Raw genomic sequence first — 20749 nt, forward strand, 5'->3', positions numbered from 1 at the left:
GGAGCAGGCCAGCAACTTCTTCAGGGCCAGCCCCCTCGCTCAAGGCCTTGTTGATGCGAGCCTGAAGAATGATGGGGGCGTTATGAAGACGGGAGAGGAACTCAGGAAAGGGTCGAACAACAATCGAGTGTTAAGCTGACTAGCCGCCTTAGCGAAAAAGGTCACCAACGCGTCGTTCCTAATCACGAGGGTAGGCCTGCAGAAGGGCGCCTTTTCAACAGGAACATTCCTCCACCACGACTTGGCAATTCTCGACTCGGGCACTACAATCCACATTTTCAACAACCTAGCTCGCTTCCACAACCACCGGCCCGCGAGGACGAGGCTTCTTCCGACACACCCTCTCAGGCCCGACCCCAGTCAGGCCTGAACCCATTCGCAAGCACTCTTTTGCCTTCAAGCACTGCAGTGTTGTATGTGACAATGATTGCCGATGTCGATTCCAGTTCCGATGCCGATTCTCGATTCCGGTTCCGATCCCCGTTCGAGTTCTATATGTTTTATTAGTTTTAATGCCGTCGTTAAAGCTCTACTTTGTCCCGACACCCCAGATCACTCCGCTCACTGTCTCAAATCACTCGAAGTGGACTGGTCTCATCATCGCTGGAAACTCTCTGCCGTACCTTCAAGTCCTTCCTACATATGGGCGGTTGTCTTGGGCCTCGGGGCCTCGTTCACGTTATGGGGTACTACGAGTGTGTGGCAAAGACGGCCGACCCATCGGCGAGGGCCAAATCTTGGGCTTCTCTCTTCGTGGCCCTCGGTCACGCCCAGGGAGATGAATCCGCGCTCTGCGAGACCAGGTGCCTCGTGAGGAGTCACATCCCGCCCGGCGGGGGTCGCATGCCAACGTGGCTCAAGCAATACATCCTCAGTTGGGTCTGTCTCTGGGTAGTCTTGGAGCTATGCTATCCCGGAAACGAACTCAGACTTGCATTCCCACCACCACGCCTTAGCGAATTTGCCGACATGACAGAACAGGCCCTCCGACAGGAACTGACCAGTGCCGACGCCGCCATGTCTCTAACTATAACATATTTTGCGCAGCTGGCTGGCGAGGCCGCAGATGTCGTACTCCATCTGCATCGACGGATTGCACGAATGGAAGCGCGGAAATGGCAATAGAAGAATTGGACAGATACATCATGGCCCTTGTGGTCAGAAGTTGGATGCAGCTCTGGAAAAAATGGGCGGCGATCACGGCGCAAGCCATCATCCACGCCCGCCCAGACACCCAACCGAAGTAGCGCCAGCAGGGCTGGCGGTGGATATAACTATGGAATCCTGGACCAATGTTGCGGGCATGATGCAAGCTATCCCGACCGCTGCCTTTCCGCTCCCGCCGGCCACCGTTGGCCCTAACGCGCCCCCGCCTCCCGGCGGCAGCTGGCCCAAGCTCTCGCTCAACATCGGCTTTGCGGTCCTTGATCAGTGAACCAAGATACAGTTTAGTTAACTTGCCAAAGCCAGGCAGGTAGACGACAGGTCTGCTCACCCTACAACGACGGTAATCCCTATCAAATCGCGAAAGGAGTCGTCGAACGCGCAACACACTGTTCCCCAATCCGTACCCGTGGCGCTGCACCGCCAGAGGCTGCAAGACGAATCCTCGACGCTCAAGCCCGTGTTGAGGGGCATGCCATGGGGGGCGGCCTGGGCCTGGCGAGCGAGTCGTTGCCGATGGCAACGCCGCCGCCTTGACGGGCGCCTCCTTTTACTTACCCTTGACCTTGGCCGACGGGCTATTCCAGTAGCAGGCCATCTGCAGCGCGATGACCAGTTTCAGCGCGAGACACGAAAATGGGAGCTGGAGTAAAACGGGCGCGTTCAAGCTCTTGCTCGTAGCTCCTGTGAGCTAGCCTGTCGTTTGCATGCTCTTTCAAGCATTGTACACACCACAGACCAGAACATCAAGCTCAACAAGGCACATCTCGTTTCGTGCACAAACTCGCGCGCGTCTGACATGGCGGCCGCTGCAAGCGCGACTCGCCCGTTTCGCGAGCCCACCACCGCCAAGTTCAATTCGGGCACGTGCTGCACCATGCACACCAAGTGAGCGGTGGCGCTGGCGGTGGTGGACCAAGAAGTAACGGCAGGGGAGTAACGGGCGTTTCGAGCCAGCAAGGATGTCAGCTTGACGCGGATCCCCGTCCCGGGACGCCGTCCTCGCGCACACAAAACATCGAAGCTCGGCGAGAGACCAGTGAAGACAGACACACTCGACACTACGCTTAGGAGGTGTAAGTCAGAAACCGCGGCGGTAGACCGCAGTTGACTGAGCGCAGTCCGTGATGCGTTCCCGCGCCTGTAGTTTGTATATTAGGGAGGATGGGGGGTTTCGGGGTCTTCGCTTCTTCTTGTTGAATCTCTGGGTGGCTTGGGGCTTTTTGCCTACTGATAGGCTAGTTTCTTGTTGTTCGGAATGGCGACCATAGACGTGGTGACGCAGTAAGGAGATCGCCCCACAGCGAAATCTCTGCCCCCGTCATCTTATTTCTGCTTCGTGAACTTCAAAACACCACAACTCCATCAATCCAGGGCCGATTCGGATAGAAACTAGCTGTGGAGACGCATCGCAAGCAGCTCTTTTAATCTACAACGCTTGCAGCCGAACAGGGCGCATCGCAAAAGGAAGCTACGCAGTTATTTGGCATCCCTACTTCCACCCTCTGCAAACGCATCCGCGGCGCAGATAGAAAATCGAGCAAAAAGCAAACAGACAAAAAGAAACCTTTCCGACGCACAGCAAAGTTTCCTAGCCGACTGGTGCCTCGGCGAGGAAGCTGCAGGGCGTGCGTCTGGCCGTCGTCAGGTCCAGAGGTTTCCCCAAGCTATACTCGATGAGGCCGGCACGAAAAAGAGCGCGGGCGCGCGATATGTGGATCGCTTCCTGCGCCCCCCAAGCAAAAAAGACCGGCCCGGGCACCAAATCAGCCACCTGCAGTCCGAGAAGCCCGGAAAATAATTGACCGCGGGCTTAAGCGATATGGAGAGGCTGGAAAAGAGGATTGAGTGCTATTTTGCTAGTTATTTTGTTGTATAGAAATGGTTAATTTACGCCGGGTCGGCTCTTCTAGTAACGAATCAAGTTAATCTTGTCCAGAGGTGCTGCGTCGGTTAGAATAGCAAACTTGGCCAGCTCACGTTTATAGAGAGTCTTGACCGCATTGAGAGGGTCGTTGTCAAGCGGCTGCAAGCCGTGAGAGGTATGGGCCGGCAGGAAGCAAAGATGTATTTGTTCAGGAAGCATATCGTCGTAAAGTTGTCCTATATAGCAAATGCAAGAATACCAGACGAATAAACGTGCGGGACTTGTCTCGTATAGTTGTGTGACTACCATGGCCGTCAAGAATAAGTAGCTGGGCCTCGCCGTGGCCAAGTAACGGGTCGGTTTGTGGAATAAAAACATGCTTAAGCCAGCTGATTGCGATCTAGGCATCAGTGCACCTACTTTCTAAAGTAACGAAGCGCCAGCGGCAGATTTTGCGCATCTCCTGTTCAAACCACGGGGTTTGCAGCTCTTTTCCTTCAAAAACAATGCCAGCCTTGGGGGTGAAGCCGTTCAAGCGAGAGGCTTCCATTCTCTTGCCTGAATGGCGGGATTCCGGGCTTTGAAGCCTGCAGTCTAGTTTTTCCCTGTAGGCTCGAAATGCCCTATTTCCTTGCACAGCTTTATTCGGCTGGACGGAGCCACCGTAGAGGCTGTCTCTTCTGCTTTACCGTGAGTGTGCCGAATGTTTCTCGAATGGGGATTGGCCACTCTACGTCCGCGTCGAAAGGACCGCTGAGCCGTGAATGCCGCTTTGCTGTATCGTGGTTGTGTCGGCAAGGAGCAATTTCCCAGTTGGTAGATATGGCGCGCAAGCTGCATGAAGGGAAGCGCCGCAGGCCAAAAGCGCCGCGGGCACTGGGGGTCTAGAAATCCAATAATTAGACTATGAACTTAGAATTACTACGAGAATTCGTTTTAGTGCTGAGGGGCACGCGCCCGACAAAAAAAAGGCACAGCAAAAGCAGGATTTTAGTAACAGCCCACTCACACCATACATGCGGCCACCAATGCTATTATTTCACAACCAACGCTATGCTTCTAACGACGATTTCTCTCCCGAGATGCAGCCGAAATGAGTCGCTAAATGCATTTCTCGACGCCAAAGAAGGCCCGTATTTGTGACCTAGCTACAATCGAGCGCTTTATCGAGGGCAACGGCGTTGACGGACGTACAATTCCTTGGGCAGGACTTCTAGCGGCTGCTGGGCTCGATGTCGACGCCAGCGCGGATATAGTTCGTCGGCCTGCAGGGACTCTGGATTACCGCTTTTGTTTGGCTTGCGAAAAGAGCCATGCCTCGCCACGGCTTGAGGAAAGAAGGCTCGAGTTCGCGCGCGTGGTGCTGGAAAAACACCCCCAAGGAAGGGACTGGCATAGGGTGCGCTTTTGCAACGAGTGCCACTCTGGCTGGGGACCCCACGAAAAGGTTCACGTCCTTAGAAAACCAGGGTAACGTTATTGCCCTGATTGCATTGTTGAGAGGGTCCAGCTAATATCATCGCTTTTCTTGGCAGTATCGGCAGCGGTCATGCACTTCATTTGTTTTCTTCTGTGTACGTGTCTGACACACGGCGGCATGTTCGACTCGGAGCATCCTTTCTTTCCTCCTTCTCCTTCGAACCGCATCCTCTGGTGGAAGACTCTCTCAGAATCGCATCTTTGGGTGAGGGAGGATGAGGGAAGGGCTTTGGATTTCTCAGCTGGGCGACAGCTGGAGCATTCGCCGAAATCTCAACCGGAACAGCCCGAGCCGAGGTCCAAGGGCCCGCCCAAGGAAACGAGGCAAAAAAACCCCGCATCCGCGAAATGAAAAGAAGCCACGCCTCGTCGCGGCACGTGTCTGGGTCGTCAAGGAACTGCTCGACAAGAGCTGCGTATCATGTAGACTTTGCGTTTATGAGACGAGCCGGGGGAAGGGCCTCACGATTCCATCTTTCAGCATTGGACGACATCGAATGGTTGCCTTGGAGCTCGGCTCGACTCGGCCCCGCTGTTGCGTCAGGCACGCACACAGAACAGAACGAATGAGGCGGCGGCGGCGCGAGTTTCCCTTGGGTTGGGTTTTGTTCCTTTCTTCTGCTTCTTCTTCGTCTCTCATTCAGTTCCGTCATTCATTCCTGCGCCTAATTACCGCCGTGCTGGTGCTCTCTCTCTGCGTGTGTGTGTGTGTGTGCCATTTTGACTTGCCTTTGTCTTTACTATATATGTGTGCGTATATGTGCTGCTTCTGCTGGTGCTGCTGACTCTGCGGAGGGACCAGTCGGAGCACCCATAGGCCGTCTTTGTTGGTAGTTGCCACTTTGCTGCTGCTGAAGACTCTGTAGAGAAGAGAGGGCAAGAGAAGAGAGGGCAAGAGAAGAGAAGAGAAGACGTGTCGTCGTTGTGGTCTCCACGGCGCTGTCCGAATTTCACCCAACCGCGCCAGTTGCGTCTGTACGGTTGGCGGGCTCTCTCGTGCCCAGGTTGGCGAAAGTCCTAGTTACCAGTGCACTGTTCTGGGTCGCCAGTTTGATTGGTTGCGATTGATCCAGCTGCCACGACTGGAGCCGCCACGGCTCCAATCGCCGCGGGCCCGAGCGGGCTGGTTTCCTCGGCTGGCCCCAGTTGCCATTACCATTCCCGCTTCCACTGCCGCCCCGCGAGGGTCTGTCACCCCGATTGTCTCGACGGTTGTCGTTGCGCTGGAGCCTACCGCGCCGTGGGCGGTTCTCATCGCTCCACGGTTTTGCTTGATTGCCATCGGTGTCGTGGCCGATATGTACCTCTTCCTCAGAAGCCAGGTTGGCTTCGATTAGAGGGGAAGATGTGGTCGAGTGAACGATTATGAATCTGGCTCAGAATCTAGAATGAAACTCGAGCGGGAAAAAGTGCGAGTGGGTTTGGTCAAAAGCTGACGTGGCCTTGGAACCACGGTCAGAAACGGATGGTTCGCTCTGTACCCACATCCCAACTTTGCGCCAAAGGCTGGGTTGGTGGGAGTCGAGCTCTCGGCACTGGTGTTGCAGTCAGTGGATCAGCGCAAGGTGACGACGAAGATGCTTGGATGACGGATTCCAGCTGTTGCTGGTGTTTGACGAATGTCCACGAGGGTGGGTAAGCTTGCAAGCCTTTGCTCGACGTGCGGCTTTGCCGTGATGTGGTTGATACTTTGGACGTCTTGGTGGCTGAAGTATGGGGAATCCGTCCAGGGTTTTGAAGTCCTCGCTCTGCATATCCTCAGCAGTCATATCCGTGGGTTCGGTCGCGGCGTAGTATGTGGTCGCTGGATCCATTGTCTCACTGAGCCAAGGTAAGCGGCGATGATAACGACGTGTTTTTGGACGGGTATAACAGGTTAATGCCTGTTTCTGGGCACCATTGTTGCGGTACACGAAGTGCGTTGGAAAATAGCTTGACTGCTACTTCTAAAATATTCCTCTTCCATTTCCCCGTGTTGCATTGCCGGCCTCCATCTTCCCTCTTCGCTATTGTCTTTATCAGAGTCGTCGTTGTTTTGGCAAGGCTAGCCCTAGCGGATGCAGCAGCCATCGAGAGACCTCTGACTGATGCGCTCGTCAGGCTACCCGAAGCGCCAGCCGTGGCGCGCTCTGGACCGGCAAACCCGCTCGCCCCTTCCCTTTCTGTGCCCTCGCCCGCTCGACACAATGCCAGCCGAGCGCCCAGGGCTCTAAAGACGAGAGACTGGGTCCCGCGCACCTTGCGGTCTTGGCGCGAGAAAAATGCATTCTTCCTGTCCAAGCTAAGGCGGACCCACTCAGTTAGTGGTATTGTCGCCACCTGAGGTCCGCCTTAGCAAGTCCCATTAACTCGCGCCTTTATCTAATCGTTCGGTAGGTGCCAGTCTCGGCTAATCTCGTTTTTGCCTTGGTACGATAGCGTGCTTCAGCCCATGAACCCTCGGCTTGCTTGAACGTCGGCCTCGGCCCGCCTAACCCGCTCTCTTGACCGACATTTACTCACGGTTTCTACTTTTCGCCCCTAGAGTACCAAGACGATGCACTGTCGTTGCCTGGCTGCCTCCGGTTGCCTGGCTACCGCTGGCTGCCTTCTTAATCTCGTGGCTGGCTCGTGCCACTATACGCGGCAGGGTGCGAAGAGGTCCACCCGCAGTCCACGCACGTACGTCCAACACGATAGATAAAGAGACGCGTTGCAGCGATTGAAGGCGCGATTCGATTGCGTTCCGCGTGTCAGACTGTTAATTGTCACATGCAACACTGCAGTACTTGAAGGCAACAGAGTGCTTGTCAGACGGATCACGTAACGCGGCTTTTTCCGACAATTATTACGGGATACCAGCGTCGGGCCCGTTGAGGAGGACTTATTGAGTTTGACCTCCAGATCCTCCATCTTCTGTTCGAGTGTGCCAATGCGCTCGTCCTCGTCACCCAACTGCTCCTTGACCATCTTCTTCTTCGTCATGGGTGGTTTGACCATCTCCATGTCGGAATTAGATGAGCCAAGTTCGAACGCTGCCTTTCCCCTCTTCGGGGTATAGAATATTGCATCGAAGTTCGAGTCTGCTGGCGATGGTTAAGTGTATGCGCGAGCTTGGAGAATGCATCGTTCTTGGGAATGCAACCAATCTACCATTTATTATACGCGCTATAACCATCGCCTTTAATCATACCCTTGAGCTTCGTAACCTTAGGTGCCTCTATATATGTATCGCGACGCTTTCCTTTGTACAGGACGTAGACTGCTTTGACGTACGTAGACTGCTTTGACGTACGTAGACTGCTTTGACGTACGTAGACTGCTCTGACGTGCTCAATTTGCGGTCAAATAGTGTCGGCTGCGGCGTCGACCGCTGCCTTGCAGTTTAGATAGGCTTGAAAGGTTTTAACAAGCTCGCCGAGATGCTGTTTGCTGATACGCCATGCTTTACGGGAGCTGGGTTGGTTTGTCTTTGCATCATTTCGCTTCAAGGCCGCAACTACGAGCCCACACTCGCGCCCACTCCAGTCCTCACGCATGTATTTGTCGCATTGCTTGGACCCATCTACGTAGGCGGCGATAGGAAACATTTGAGAAGCCGAATGACTCATGGGCTACAAGACCGAGATGACAGGATGGGAGACAGTAATGGAGGGGGAGGTAGGCAGCGGCTAGTAGGTTACTAGAATTTAAAAGTAGCATACTACGACGCGTCAAAACGGATAAGGTACGCCTGGACTTGGTAGATAAAGATAATGATATTCTAAATAAAAAGGTAGGAAAATATTCCCTTATTATACCAGGGCCTCCATGTCTTCCCAACCCAATGATATGGTCGTACTCAAAGTGCCCGGAGCTAAAGCCGGGCAATTGGCGATTGTGGCTCCCAAAAAACGTGCGTTCGCGATTATTAAACCACTATAGACCTCGCTAACAATATCGTCTTCAGGGCCCTCACTCAGATGACAGTACCCCAAAGCTCAAAAAATTTAGCAGATGCCCGCACGCGTGTGTTAGTTGCAAAAGCAAGAAGGGCAAGTGTTCAGGAGGGTTTCCATGCAAGACGTGTACACTCGAAAATACAGCTAAGAGTTGCAACCCTGCACCGATTAGACGCAGTGCAATTCAAGGAGCCCAGTGTCATTGTAGTGAGAAGGCCAGTCCCGTAGAAGTGCCTCGCCTGCACCAGGATTCACCAATAGGACGGAATTGGCGCTATTTACGTTCCCACATGTCTGGCGTTGTAAATCTGGGCCTCGGGTCAGGCCTCTCGTCAGGGCAGTGGGATCTGGTTCAGGGGTTAGCCCGACGCTGGGCAGCATCAGGCCTTGTGCGACAATTTGGGCGAGGAAAGGGGCGGGAGACGGCAGATACCAGGGGAAAGGCCAATCCAGCCAATCTGATGTCTTCCTAGCCCCTCCCTCCGGCTCCATCAATCTAAAGGATGCTTCATGCATACTCTTTATTCATTTCAGATCCCTGCAATCTGGGTCGCCAGCAAAAACTCTCATCAGTTCCTCATCGGTCCTTTCACCACTCTCTCGTTAGACCTCGCTCTTAGGAGCCAGTCTCTCACCACTCTCTCGATAAACCTCACTCTCCACATTCTCTTGCCAGTTCTACGTGGTGCGCGCACAGTTCTGCGTGGTGCGCGCAAAAAACCATTACCCAGCCTCCCCCTGCCATTTTTAGGTTTAGGTTCTTTGTCTCACTTTACCCTGTCCCAACGCGAGATTCGCAACCCAGGCATCGTTTCCATCCGCCTGCTCGCTATTGTTCTAGACGTAAACACACCCACCAAGATGGGTGGCGGCGGTTCTACGCTACGAAGCTTCTCCACTCAGTCAAACAATCTCACTGTGGATTAGACCTATAAAATCATATTGGTAAGTTGTTTCGTTTGATTATTTTAACATCGCTAGCCTTAGCTAACCAGCGTTAAAGAAGGTCACTTTGACGCTGCCCACTCACGCTTCAAAGATATCGACGTAAGCGAACTTGACCTACAAACTATGATCGACTAAAATGCCTAGATATTTAACGTCCACTTTAAGATAGAGTACAATAAGTCCGACGTAATCATAACCGTATTTACGCCTAATAAGACAGAAGCAAATAGCGCGCTCAATATCCTTCGAAATATATTAGTATATAAATCGGGCGAGAAGAATGTTTGGCATCTATTTACTCTAATCAGACCGCCAAGAAGCGACAAGGAAAATATGAAAATTGTCCTTTCGACTATAGAGGGCAAAAAAGGCTCTCGACCTATAGCGAAAAATGCCCGAGGGCCTAAGTCAAGCGACGTCGATACTTGTAAGGAAACCACCCTCGTAACCACCATGGCCACCGCCACCAGGGCCACCCTCGCCACCGTCGCCACTATCGCCACCGCTAACAGGGCCACGCACTATTGCCACTACCACCCTGGCTACGCAAGGATGACTCGTAACCCCTTTCACGTGTATATAGACCATGGCCTTCGCACACCTCTTTAGCTCAGGCCAGGTTGAAGTCTTACGCCAATACCAGTCATTGCTCGCCCTGCTTGTTGCTCCTATTGTGACCACCTTGATCAGGCGTACCTGCCTTCTCTTACAATACTTGTTACGATCCTGGTTCAAAGGTGCAGAGGGCGTTGCCCGCCCGCTGCGGATTGGCTGGAACGGCACTTAGGGTGGGGCTCTCGCTAAGAGAAGGTGCATCCAATTAGGGAGTGCTCAGCGGGGCCATTGCCAAGGTGCACTGAGCATGGCTGAGCTCAGTAAGATATTACAAACCACTCGACTGTTAGGGTCGTCTGTCTGTAAGGGAGCACGGGCTCCACAGGATGCTGGGATTGGTAATTATGAAGATAGAACAAAGGGCAAGCTCCTATCGCTCGGGTAATTGTCACGGCAGGTGCAGACAGCTGACCAGATTTGGGTAGTGGTCCGCGCACACCATAACCACGTGACCCACATCACAACCCACTTCCCCTGCGCCCCGCCTAGGCCTTGGAAGCTTTCTTTCCTTTTTCCTTCTTTAGCTTTAGATTCTACGAATACAGCAACCACATTGCAGCCCTGCCTCTCTACATTTGACTGTGCGGTGACAGTAATACAGTCAAATCGGAATGCCACTCAAAGTGTATGAGTGCAGTATTACAAACCACTCGACTGTCAGGGTCGTCTGTCTGTAAGGGAGCACGGGCTCCACAGAATGCTGGGTTGGTAATTATGAAGATAGAACAAAGGGCAAGCTCCTATCGCACGGGTAATACAGTCAAATCGGAATGCCACTCAAAGTGTATGAGTGCAGTGAATGTGTATTGCTTGCTTGAAGAACCAAGCAAGAACTATCTGAGACCGTGGCTACGGTCGTCGTATATATCTATCTAAGGCGGACCAATCAGAGCGTTGGTCCTAGGTGATCAGTGAGCTCAGTGCGGTCAGTGTGCTCAGTGCGATCAGTTCCCTCACTGATCGCCCTGATCATGCTGATCATACTGACCGCCCCGTTTATTGGCTGCACTTGAGCGAAGCGGGGAACTACCCCACTTCCTTGCGTCAGCCAATAGTGGGAGGCTCCGTGCAGCCTCCTGCGCGCCTGAACCAGGATCGTAACATGCAGTGAATGTGTATTGCTTGCTTGAAGAACCCAGCAAGAACTATCTAAGACCGTGGCTACGGTCGTCGTATATATCTATCTAAGGCGGACCAATCAGAGCGTTGGTCCTAGGTGATTAGTGCGGTCAGTGTGCTCAGTGCGATCAGTTCCCTCACTGATCGCCCTGACCATGCTGATCGTACTGACCGCCCCGTTATTGGCTGCACTTGAGCGAAGCGGGGAACTACTCCACTTCCTTGCGTCAGCCAATAGCAGGAGGCTCCGTGCAGCCTCCTGCGCGCCTGAACCAGGATCGTAACATAGGATCAGTGCCGAGACCCACTGAGCGCACTGAGCAGAGAGCTCAGTGGGGATCAGTGCGTCTAGGACTGAGCACGACTGAGCATGTAAGGCAGGAACTCTGATTGGTTGCTCATAGTTCTATATAGGAGCTGGCAGCACGCTCTCTCTGGAGAACGGTTCTGCAGCTATCAATGCATCTGGTTAAGCATACATTGGTTGTGTGTTGAAAGCCTGTCTTTCGCAATCTGTGCACGATACTCCTTGTCTCCTGTCATCTCCTACCTGCCGTCCAGACCCCCACAATCCTAGGCCGGGCCTAGCTCCGTGGACCTGTTGTCCAGATTGTAACATGCCGTCCAGACCCCCACAATCCTAGGCCGGGCCTAGCTCCGTGGACCTGTTGTCCAGATTGTAACAATACTATAGATAAGACCCAAGAGGAAGAGTATAAGGAGGAACTCAAGAAGGTACTTACTTTTATAGTTTAGAACTTGAAATACGTCCCGAATAAGATACGCATAAGAGTATACTTTGGGACGTTCCGGCTAAACGAGTAGAAGAAAGACCAGACCGAGTGTAAGGAAAAGGACACCCCAAACACCAACTGCGCGCACAGGGTGCGCGCCCACCACTTGTCACCAACTGGCTAGAACACTGCCAGCTGGCATACGCTACGCCGTGGCGCCACGACCGCAGACTGATGCCTGGGCCGAACCCCTGAGCAGGTATATAAACAATGGCCCTCGCCCATCTTCCTTTGCGAGGGCCAGGTTGAAGTCTTACACCAATACAAGTCATTGCTCCCCTACCTTCTTGCCTGCATTGTGACCACCTTGATCAGGCGTACCTACCTTCTCTTACACCGAGTTATTACAAACCACTCGACTGTTAGGGTCGTCTGTCTGTAAGGGAGCACGGTATTACAAACCACTCGACTGTTAGGGTCGTCTGTCTGTAAGGGAGCACGGGCTCCACAGAATGCTGGGGTTGGTAATTATGAAGATAGAACAAAGGGCAAGCTCCTATCGCACGGGTAATACAGTCAAATCGGAATGCCACTCAAAGTGTATGAGTGCAGTGAATGTGTATTGCTTGCTTGGAGAACCAAGCAAGAACTATCTAAGACCGTGGCTACGGTCGTCGTATATATCTATCTAAGGCGGACCAATCAGAGCGTTGGTCCTAGGTGATCAGTGCGGTCAGTGTGCTCAGTGCGATCAGTTCCCACTGATCGCCCTGATCATACTGATCGCGCTGACCGCCTCGCTATTGGCTGCACTCCCGTGGAGCGGGGAACTGCCCCGCTTCCTTGCGCCAGCCAATAGCGGGAGGCTCCGTGCAGCCTGAACCAGGATCGTAACACACGGGCTGCACAGGATGCTGGGGTTGGTAATTGTGAAGATAGAACAAAGGCCAAGCTCCTATCGCACGGGTAATACAGTCAAATTGGAATGCCACTTGTGACGGCCCGCCTTACGCAGTAGGGATGTCAATGGTTGAAGGCAGCAACGAATGTGGATTTAAGCTAAGGAAGAGAAAGGAATCTATCGCGGGGTCCGTGCAGGGCGCGGAGAAATAGGTAGTGGTGCTCAGTGCGCACAGGCCACGCACAATGCAGCCAATAGAATCAATCCTGTCACGAGCCCTGTGGCGACCGTGACACCACTCAAAGTGTATGAGTTGTCACGGCAGGTGCCAGACAGGTGGTAAGAGCTGGCACACCCCGACCAGACATCCTAGTTTAGGATGTGGTCAGTGCATAACCTCACCAACTCAACCTATTTCTCTGCGCCCCGCGCAGCCTTTGGAACTTTCTTTTCTTTTTCTTTCCTTAGCTTTAGATTCTACGAATACAACGACCATATTGCAGCCCTGTCTCAAATTAGTTGACTGTGCGGTAACAATCTAAAGCTCAATCTCACTACTCGCCTGGGAAGGCAATTGCAAAGAATATCCCCCGGAAAAGAACAGAACCCCGCGGTCGCTACACAGGTGTACGATCGCCGACCGAAAGAAAGCACCCAGGCGGAGTGCTAGAAAGAGAGGCGACCGGTAAGATGCCTACCGCCGACGATACCGCCATGCAGGCAGTCTTGCAGACGGCTGTCGACGAAGTGAAGTTCGATCGCGAGAGCTTCATGAGAACCCACCCTCGCAAGAAGTCAGAGACCACCTTAGCTATGCTAGCCAAGTAATCAGAAGTGACCGCCAAAGCCACCCAGGTCCCAGCGAACCCCACTAATGACCGAGTGGACATCTACGACTTTACGAACCGCGTCCTGCGCGATGTCGACGGCGCGAAGTTCACGCTCTCTGTCGATGAGATCGATAAGGGCCTTCAGGAGAAGATGTCCGACATGGCAGCCGCAATCGTCAAGCGGAACAGGAATGGACCCGCCTTACCCTTTAGCACGTGGTTACATCCAGATCTCGTCGCTTTTGAGGGACCTATGGATATCAAGGACTTTGAGCGAGCATCGACTGAGCATCCTGACGAGCATTACCAGAGGTTCAAGGTCCGCACGTTGACATGAGTGCAGTGAATGTGTATTGCTTGCTTGAAGAACCAAGAACTATCTAAGACCGTGGGTATGGTCATCGTATATATCTAACTGTGTAACCAATGAGAGAACTGCTCTGTTGCTCTCATCGCAGAGCAATAGAGCACATTGCTCTGTGCTCCACCTTACAGAGCAACTGTGGGGCACGTCTGCTCTGTGCTCCACCTTGCAGAGCAACTGTGGGGCCATGCCCCTCCTTCAATGGGATTGGCTGGGGCGGCCCTGCCGCCCCTGGCCTGCCGCTGAGCCAGTACGAAAAGGGATTCGTAACAGCTGCCTATTTATCCTTTCCGTCGAGCGCAGTAAAGTCGAAAGTATAGATCGGATAACGGTGGTGATTCACCTCCTGCAAATACGAAAGCACTGCGTTCTATATATAAGCAACAGATACGGATAAGCGACTGACTCCCTCTACCGCCTCCTACAACAAACACGAATGAGCGACCAGTGACTCCTCTGCCAACTGCTTCAACAAACCCAAAAGCATCATCTCTCGTCATGGAGACCTCCCTACCTACTTTCCTAGGCATCAAGGTTTCTATATTAGGTAGCCCCGCTGTAGACGGACTGCCCAAGGATCATCACGGGCCCTGCCGAAACCTCTGGCGCAGGCCTCCCGCAACTAGAGCCCAGTTGACTACTTGCCTCAGGCCCCGGGAAGCTAGAGCCCAGTTGCCTACTTGCCTGGTAGGTGGAGAGCGATTGGCCAAGTAAGCAAACGGCCTGAGTCATCCAGTACTGCCCACTGCAGTACCACTCTTATGCAGTGCAGTCAGTCTCTGTCCGTCAAGCGCCGTCTGGAATCCCGTCAATGTCGTGTTGAGCCCTCGCAGTATCGGAAGAAAGACGGTTGCATTTGCTACGAAAAGAGAAACGACCCCTCCCCTCCCTCCGCTCCGTAGACTCGTCAGCAGCAGCAGCAGCAGCAGCGACACGAAGAAACGAGAGAGAGGATTGCAACAGTGCGGCAAGAGTAGAGAGACACACAAACACCTTTGCTCGAGGCCCAGAATGACGTCCCTCCTCTGCCGAGTCAGCAGTAGCGGCGGCGGCAGCGGCAGCACGAAGAAACGAGAGAGGATTGCAACATTGCGGTAGGGGAGGGGCGGCACACAAACACCTTCGCCCGAACCCAAGAACGGCGTCACACAAGCCCTTGGGCTGTCTGATATGGCAAGGAGAATATCGTGGGCACTGGGGATCGGTCGAGCAGTCGAGTGCTGGACGATGCAACGCCCTCAGTGGGGACCTAACACGTCTTCTGTGCGTGGCACCACATGCCGTCGTCAGGAGCGTCAGGGTGCCCGCCATGACCCCAGGTGCCAATGGCGCCCTGGATGCTCAGCACTATGCGGTATGCCCGAAACCGATGGCTGACGCCATACTCGAAAGTTTCCTCGACTCTGCTCCCCCACAACCACCATCAGGAGAGCGCAACGAGATGAGCGGAGCAGGGCCCGGTTTTCTAATCCTTTCACGTGGTTGAACTTGAATTGGCCATCCATGCATTTCGTCATGCTGTCCAAAATAAGTATACTTCCGCTCCAGGGTGGCCGCTTTTTGGAACAGCGCTCTCAACGGTTGATTTGTGTAATTGATTTGATTTGCGTTGACACTGAAGAATATTAACCAGCTGGTTACCTTTCTTGTTGACCTGTGCCGGAACGCCGGAAGCCAGTGGTGCCCAAGACCATGCTTCAAAAGACCGAACTCCGCAGCCAATTCAACAAGCAGAGCAGCTTGTTGATGGTATCGCTATGAATTCCATGTCTTTGAAGCCCAATTACCAATTTGGCCACACCGAATAGCCTCTCTCGCAGTCGGCTGACGTGGCCGGGATCGAGAGCATGTCAAAAGCCAGACAGCGTGTCGAGATGTACCGCCTTGAGGGTAACAGGCTGGCTCGCGAGCGTCAGTACAGGCTCATTCCCGGGAGGCGGCGGCGATGCCAAAAGGAGGAAAGACCGGGGCGGCATTCGATCGAGCCTGGCGAGAGCCTCCCAGGAAAATGCAGCCTTTCGGCCCTGGAAATCCAGATTTTCATGGCGACGGAACTTGCCGGCCATGCCGAACGGATGGTACAAGCGACCAAGAGACCTCATCTCGAGGAGCTGGGACAAGCCCTTCAGTCGCGCGACGGATTCGTTGCTTGGCTCTCGCGGTTCCAGTCCAACATGCCCAAGGAGATGGGCCCTCGATACATGTGTTTCGGGGAGCGGCTAGGGACGCCAGCCCCATCGCAGCATGCTCTAGTGCTGCATCGCAGCATGCTCTAGTGCTGTCGCGCCCAAGTGGCAGTGGCAGAGACGAGGTTGGTTGGGCTGATGTTCTGGTCGTTGGAGAGTTTTGCCCTGATGGACTGCCATATCGAACCAGGTTTCTAGAACTTTGCGGCCACGCCAGAGCCGTGTTTTCCTACCAACCTGCTCGTCTGTTTCTTCACAGCTTCCATCTCTGCGGAGGGAAGATGGAGCTGTGGGTGTTTGACCGATCTGGCATCTACAGCTGCGAGGCTTTCGACATGGCCCAGGCCCTTGGCCGCTTCGCCACAGTCCCGCTTGGCTATATGTTGATGGACAACGTCGAGCTGGGGGTGGGCGGCCTGATCAAGGAGGACGGCTAAGGCAAGTACATGATCCCACGTGGAGATGATAAGGCCGAAGTGGAGCGATTTGACTTGGGAGAGCCGCCCATCTTCGAACGAACTGATAAGAACATCGTAAGCGACGGGCTCATTTGCTACCGCGCAAGGCTATCGGATTCTGAGCGCTGGGAATATGCAGTCAAGCTGAAATGGTCAGCGGCTGGCGAAAAGCCCGAGGCCAAGATGCTGGGGCTTGTCAAGGAGAGAAACATCTGGGGAGTGGTCCAGCCCGTCCACCACCGGGCCGTCTGCAACACGGATGCTTTACACCAAGGCCTGGTGCTTGGCACGCCACGAGAGTTTCGGCGCGATGCGGCAGTCGCTTCGGGTCGTGGAAACGCCGGGTCCGTTCTCGACCATACGGTCGAGACACTAGGGGCGGGTGACGCCAAGTACGGTGGGCTCGTTGGCAGCAACATGGTCGACTGCACGGTGGTTCCGCTTCGGGCGCCACATCGCTCGCAGAGCCTAAAGATTCAGCGTCTTTGGTCGTCCCCTCCTCCACGGCATTTAGATGTTGGGTACGGATGTATCATCCCAACGCCTTGAGAACTAGGTGACCGAGGAAAAGCAGCCGTCTCTTGTGCGACGTGGTGCAATGCCAAGTCGAGGAATGATAATCAAGGCAATCAGAACAGCCGGCAGCCGGCAGCCGTATCATATTGGCGGCCCGCTTACTACTAGCCTTGGCTTGTATCTTCTGACTACAACCGGCCTCTCCTAGTCCTAAAAACCAAGGGCAGCCTGTTCCGTCTCCGTCCCCGTGAAGATCTTGCCATCACGTACAGGAAAACCGAGCCCGTACAGCTTCTGGGCCAGGTTCCGGAGAGGAGCAAAGTCGGGTGAAAACTCGTCCAGGATCCCCAAAAAGCCCTCGGGGCTAATACCAACAGTCTTCGCCTGCCCGACAGCGTAGAAATCCATCGAGCACCATTTCTAGAGCCGAGATGTCTTGGGCAAGCCCTCCAAGATGTCATAAGCACCGTCGTGTTCGCGGTCATTCCCAATGGCAAGCCACAGAAACACGTAGAACAGGGACTCAAGGTTGTGCCTATACGTGTGCGGCCCCCACGAGAATATGCCGATGGCCATGAACCCATCCGACCCAACTAGCGGCTCGACGTCACGGCGGTTGTCGAGATGCAGCGCCTGGTCAAAATCAATCAGCACGCCCTTGGGGTTACCGTCGCCGTATTGCGAGTTGATGACCAAGTTCTTGATGGCGATGTGGCGATGGATCATCCCTCCGTCTAGATGCAGAGATCGGAGAGCCTTGACGAAGTCGCGCAAGACCTCCAACAGCTCGCATATCGAAGCGAACTTTCAGATCGGGCGGCCCAGAGGTGCGGTTACGACGCACGACAAGGTCTGGTCGATAAACAGCCACGGAAACTGTAGCCCTTGTCGGAGTCTAGCAATGCTCCCCAGATCTCGATGACCTAGGAGCCGGATAACGCCCCAGACGTTGCGCTCGCCCGCTCGCTTCAACGCTCGGAGCTCGGTGGGTATCTCGTCCACTCCCCAGGAAAACTTGACGACAATATCTGGTTCCCGACAGCCGATGCCGAGGCAGCATAGCAGGTTGTTTCAAGCCCCACGAGGTAGTCGGGTGCCGCGATCGCGTCGGGTCCGAGACGGAGCTTGCCGCCCAGGTCCAGCGCGACGTGGCCGTCCGGTTTAGATCCAAGGCGCTTCACAAACGTATTAATGCCGCATTCCTCGTCGCTCATCATGGCGTAGCCAGCTAGAGCCTGCACGAACAGGTGGGGGCTCTGCGCCAGGTCAAGATGCCCGCTGCTGTAGGCCCCCGAGCGATTAAAGACCCAGAGCTCCAGCGTGGCACCGCGGACGAGGAACGCGTGCAGGAAGAGCCGAGCCGGCTGGGTCTTGAACACGTGCTGCGCAAGCAGACAGAAGCGGTGGAAATCGCCTTGGCCATGGTCCTCGGCCGCGGCCGGGGCGCTGCCGTGGCGGTATTCGCCGAAGACGCGGGTGCTGCCCGCAACGGCTTGGCCACCGCGTGTCTCGAGGTGGATGCTAGCCCTGAAGGGAGAATCCGCTGTGGCGGCGGTCGACTGGCTGCGGAAGTGGAGGCCGGGCGCACCGAAGACGGCCTGGAATGTCGCGAGCCATTCCGTCAGAGCGTCCAGGTGGGCGAGGTCGAGGACATCTGCGGCCATCTTGCCGACGACGTGGGCTGACTCGCTGTCCTGCATCTCGTTCTGGGCAGCAGCCGCGGACCAGGGCCAGGGCCAGGGTCATGGCTTGTCCATTAAATACTTGGCCCAGAATCCACTGACGCCCAGAAACACATTATCTTCCAAATTCTTCACGACTGACTGAAGAGCAGCCTCGGACGGCATGCTGGGAGGGGGGGTCGACGACATGGTACCTGGCGTGCAGAGGGGACTGTAATAAACGGTCAGTCAGCCTTGCTGGACCCTAGAGCGGGGCGAACGAACCGTTAGCAATGCGGGCCCAGGCTCAAGTACCAATGCTTCTTGCATGTAGTAGGCAAATGACAATGCGGGCGGCTCGGGTGCCAATGCGGCGGCGCAGGTACCAATGCGGCGGAGGAAATACTTAGGGGGGCGGGGGGTTATAGTGGATGGTTCAATAGAAAGAAGAAGCGTGGAGCCGAAATGGCCTGACAAGGGGTGTGGATTATGTGACGGATTAGTCTGGAAGGCCTCGAGAATTATTCGGCTGGCTGTTACCGACTGCATTGGCCTGCGCAAAAGGACGCCAAAATAAGGTTTGGCCCTGCCTCTGGCCCTGCCCCTGCTCCTGCGGAAAGAAATGCCGGGGTGTAGAGTGACTGGAACTGGCCTGCAGCGGAAGGTTGCCTCTGCCCTTGCCCCTGCCCGTCATGGGCAGAAGGAAATGCGGGGTGGGTGTAGGGTTTTCGCCCCACCTTGGCTGCGACTGCATTCCCTGGTAACAAACCCCACCCATCTAGCTCCCAAAGCTACAACGACAATGTCGCCTAGATTTAAGCCACTTTGAGTCACGTCCGAGCCACATCCGAGTTGAACCTTAAACAGGCCCTCTATGACGCTCACTTCCTAGTACTACTAGATTTCCTTTATTTACTTTTTGGGTATAAAAGGGTCTTCTTTTTCTGTATTACTAGACCCGATTTAACTAGACAACTCAATGCGCTGTCGACTACGATCACGTGCAACAGTCAATGAACACGTACTCAACCGGCCACAACGACGCCGGCCCGCATAATTAAGGCGATGATGAGGTGCTTGATTCCTCCCGCCTGCCACGGCCAGCACCGCCAGCAGTGCGACCCCTCTTTGGAGCTGACCCGCACTAGTCCCAATCGGGCTGAGGGCTTGGCACCTGCAAGCCCTGTGGGCCCGTGCGCTCTCCAGCTCCCACCTAACCTCGGCACACTAAACAGCACTTTTATAGATTTTCCTTTCTTTCTTCTTCACCTTGAAATCCTTAGACAATGGTATAGCTACACTAGCGATCTTTTTCCTTGTTGCTATTGACCGCCGTCACACCGCCCAGCTCACAGCTCCGGTGGGCAGCTGTCAGGCGATGCATTCGTCGATACCCCAAGTATCACTCCCTGGGACGCTCCCGTGAATTATGGATCCAGCTCGGACCGGGACAATGCAGCCGCGTGGCATCTTGCTTGCAATTGCACGAGTGCGGAACCCCCCGCGTCGTGGCCCATCTTCTCGGCTGTAGAAGCTGGGAGAGATTTCGTCAGGGCCACGACCTCATGTAACATTCGGTCCCGGTCACCATCAACCGGCCCCGAACCCTCTGAATGACTCTCGTATTCCAAGCCCCTCGACCCACTCGACCGCACCATTGGAGCCAGCAAATCACCTCGCCGCTCCGACTCGGCCGCCTACAGAATGCGTCTCACAGAACTGGCAGCAGGTGCAGTTGCCCGTCCAGTATACCGACCAAGCTACTAGTACTTTTTTGGGAGCTTATTGCTACTACCCTCGGCCCCGTCCGTCGAGGGCGAAGCCTCGCAGCAAGGAACGCAAGATGCCAAATCGTGACGAGCGGCGTTCCACCAGGAATGCGCGTCTCATCGGGGCATGCGCTACGTGTCGGGTCTTCTGACGGTGGGATGTAATGCAGACGGGACAAGGGTGTGGACAAGGTTGGGTGCACACCACTTAGTCTGCA

General features: G+C 54.6%; 6 protein-coding genes across 6 annotated transcripts; 3 read left to right on the forward strand and 3 right to left on the reverse strand.

Moving 5' to 3' along the window:
* Window positions 1-1212: 1212 nt before the first annotated feature.
* Window positions 1213-1965, reverse strand: B0T26DRAFT_680850 (uncharacterized protein; the record flags this gene model as incomplete). The annotated part of the gene is made up of 4 exons (XM_060440553.1): window positions 1213-1423; window positions 1496-1514; window positions 1723-1855; window positions 1897-1965. The coding sequence occupies 4 exons, from the start codon at window positions 1963-1965 to the stop codon at window positions 1213-1215; spliced, it is 432 nt and encodes a 143-aa protein (XP_060289968.1).
* Window positions 1966-4545: 2580 nt separating this feature from the next.
* Window positions 4546-5391, forward strand: B0T26DRAFT_729844 (uncharacterized protein). The gene has a single exon (XM_060442982.1). The coding sequence runs from the start codon at window positions 4726-4728 to the stop codon at window positions 5293-5295; it is 570 nt and encodes a 189-aa protein (XP_060289969.1). The 5' UTR covers window positions 4546-4725; the 3' UTR covers window positions 5296-5391.
* A 6558-nt stretch (window positions 5392-11949) lies between these two features.
* B0T26DRAFT_729852 (uncharacterized protein) lies at window positions 11950-12178 on the reverse strand (the record flags this gene model as incomplete). The annotated part of the gene is made up of 1 exon (XM_060442983.1): window positions 11950-12178. A coding segment is annotated over one exon (229 nt), but the record flags the coding sequence as incomplete, so codon positions are not given.
* A 2097-nt stretch (window positions 12179-14275) lies between these two features.
* Window positions 14276-14907, forward strand: B0T26DRAFT_729855 (uncharacterized protein). The gene has a single exon (XM_060442984.1). It carries the CDS (start codon window positions 14440-14442, stop codon window positions 14653-14655), a length of 216 nt encoding a protein of 71 aa, XP_060289971.1. The 5' UTR covers window positions 14276-14439; the 3' UTR covers window positions 14656-14907.
* Window positions 14908-15569: 662 nt separating this feature from the next.
* Window positions 15570-16622, forward strand: B0T26DRAFT_490662 (uncharacterized protein). Its single transcript, XM_060435323.1, has one exon. The coding sequence runs from the start codon at window positions 15887-15889 to the stop codon at window positions 16562-16564; it is 678 nt and encodes a 225-aa protein (XP_060289972.1). The 5' UTR covers window positions 15570-15886; the 3' UTR covers window positions 16565-16622.
* A 621-nt stretch (window positions 16623-17243) lies between these two features.
* On the reverse strand, window positions 17244-19359 carry B0T26DRAFT_815312 (uncharacterized protein). Its single transcript, XM_060447366.1, has 6 exons — window positions 19048-19359; window positions 18886-18994; window positions 18222-18807; window positions 17939-18129; window positions 17612-17905; window positions 17244-17521 (listed from the first exon to the last, which is right to left on the reverse strand). The coding sequence occupies exons 2-6, from the start codon at window positions 18970-18972 to the stop codon at window positions 17312-17314; spliced, it is 1368 nt and encodes a 455-aa protein (XP_060289973.1). The 5' UTR covers window positions 18973-18994; window positions 19048-19359; the 3' UTR covers window positions 17244-17311.
* Window positions 19360-20749: the final 1390 nt, after the last annotated feature.

This window comes from Lasiosphaeria miniovina, assembly GCF_030549165.1.
Source record: "Lasiosphaeria miniovina strain SMH2392-1A chromosome Unknown B0T26scaffold_8, whole genome shotgun sequence".
In the NCBI taxonomy this organism is placed as follows: domain Eukaryota; kingdom Fungi; phylum Ascomycota; class Sordariomycetes; order Sordariales; family Lasiosphaeriaceae; genus Lasiosphaeria; species Lasiosphaeria miniovina.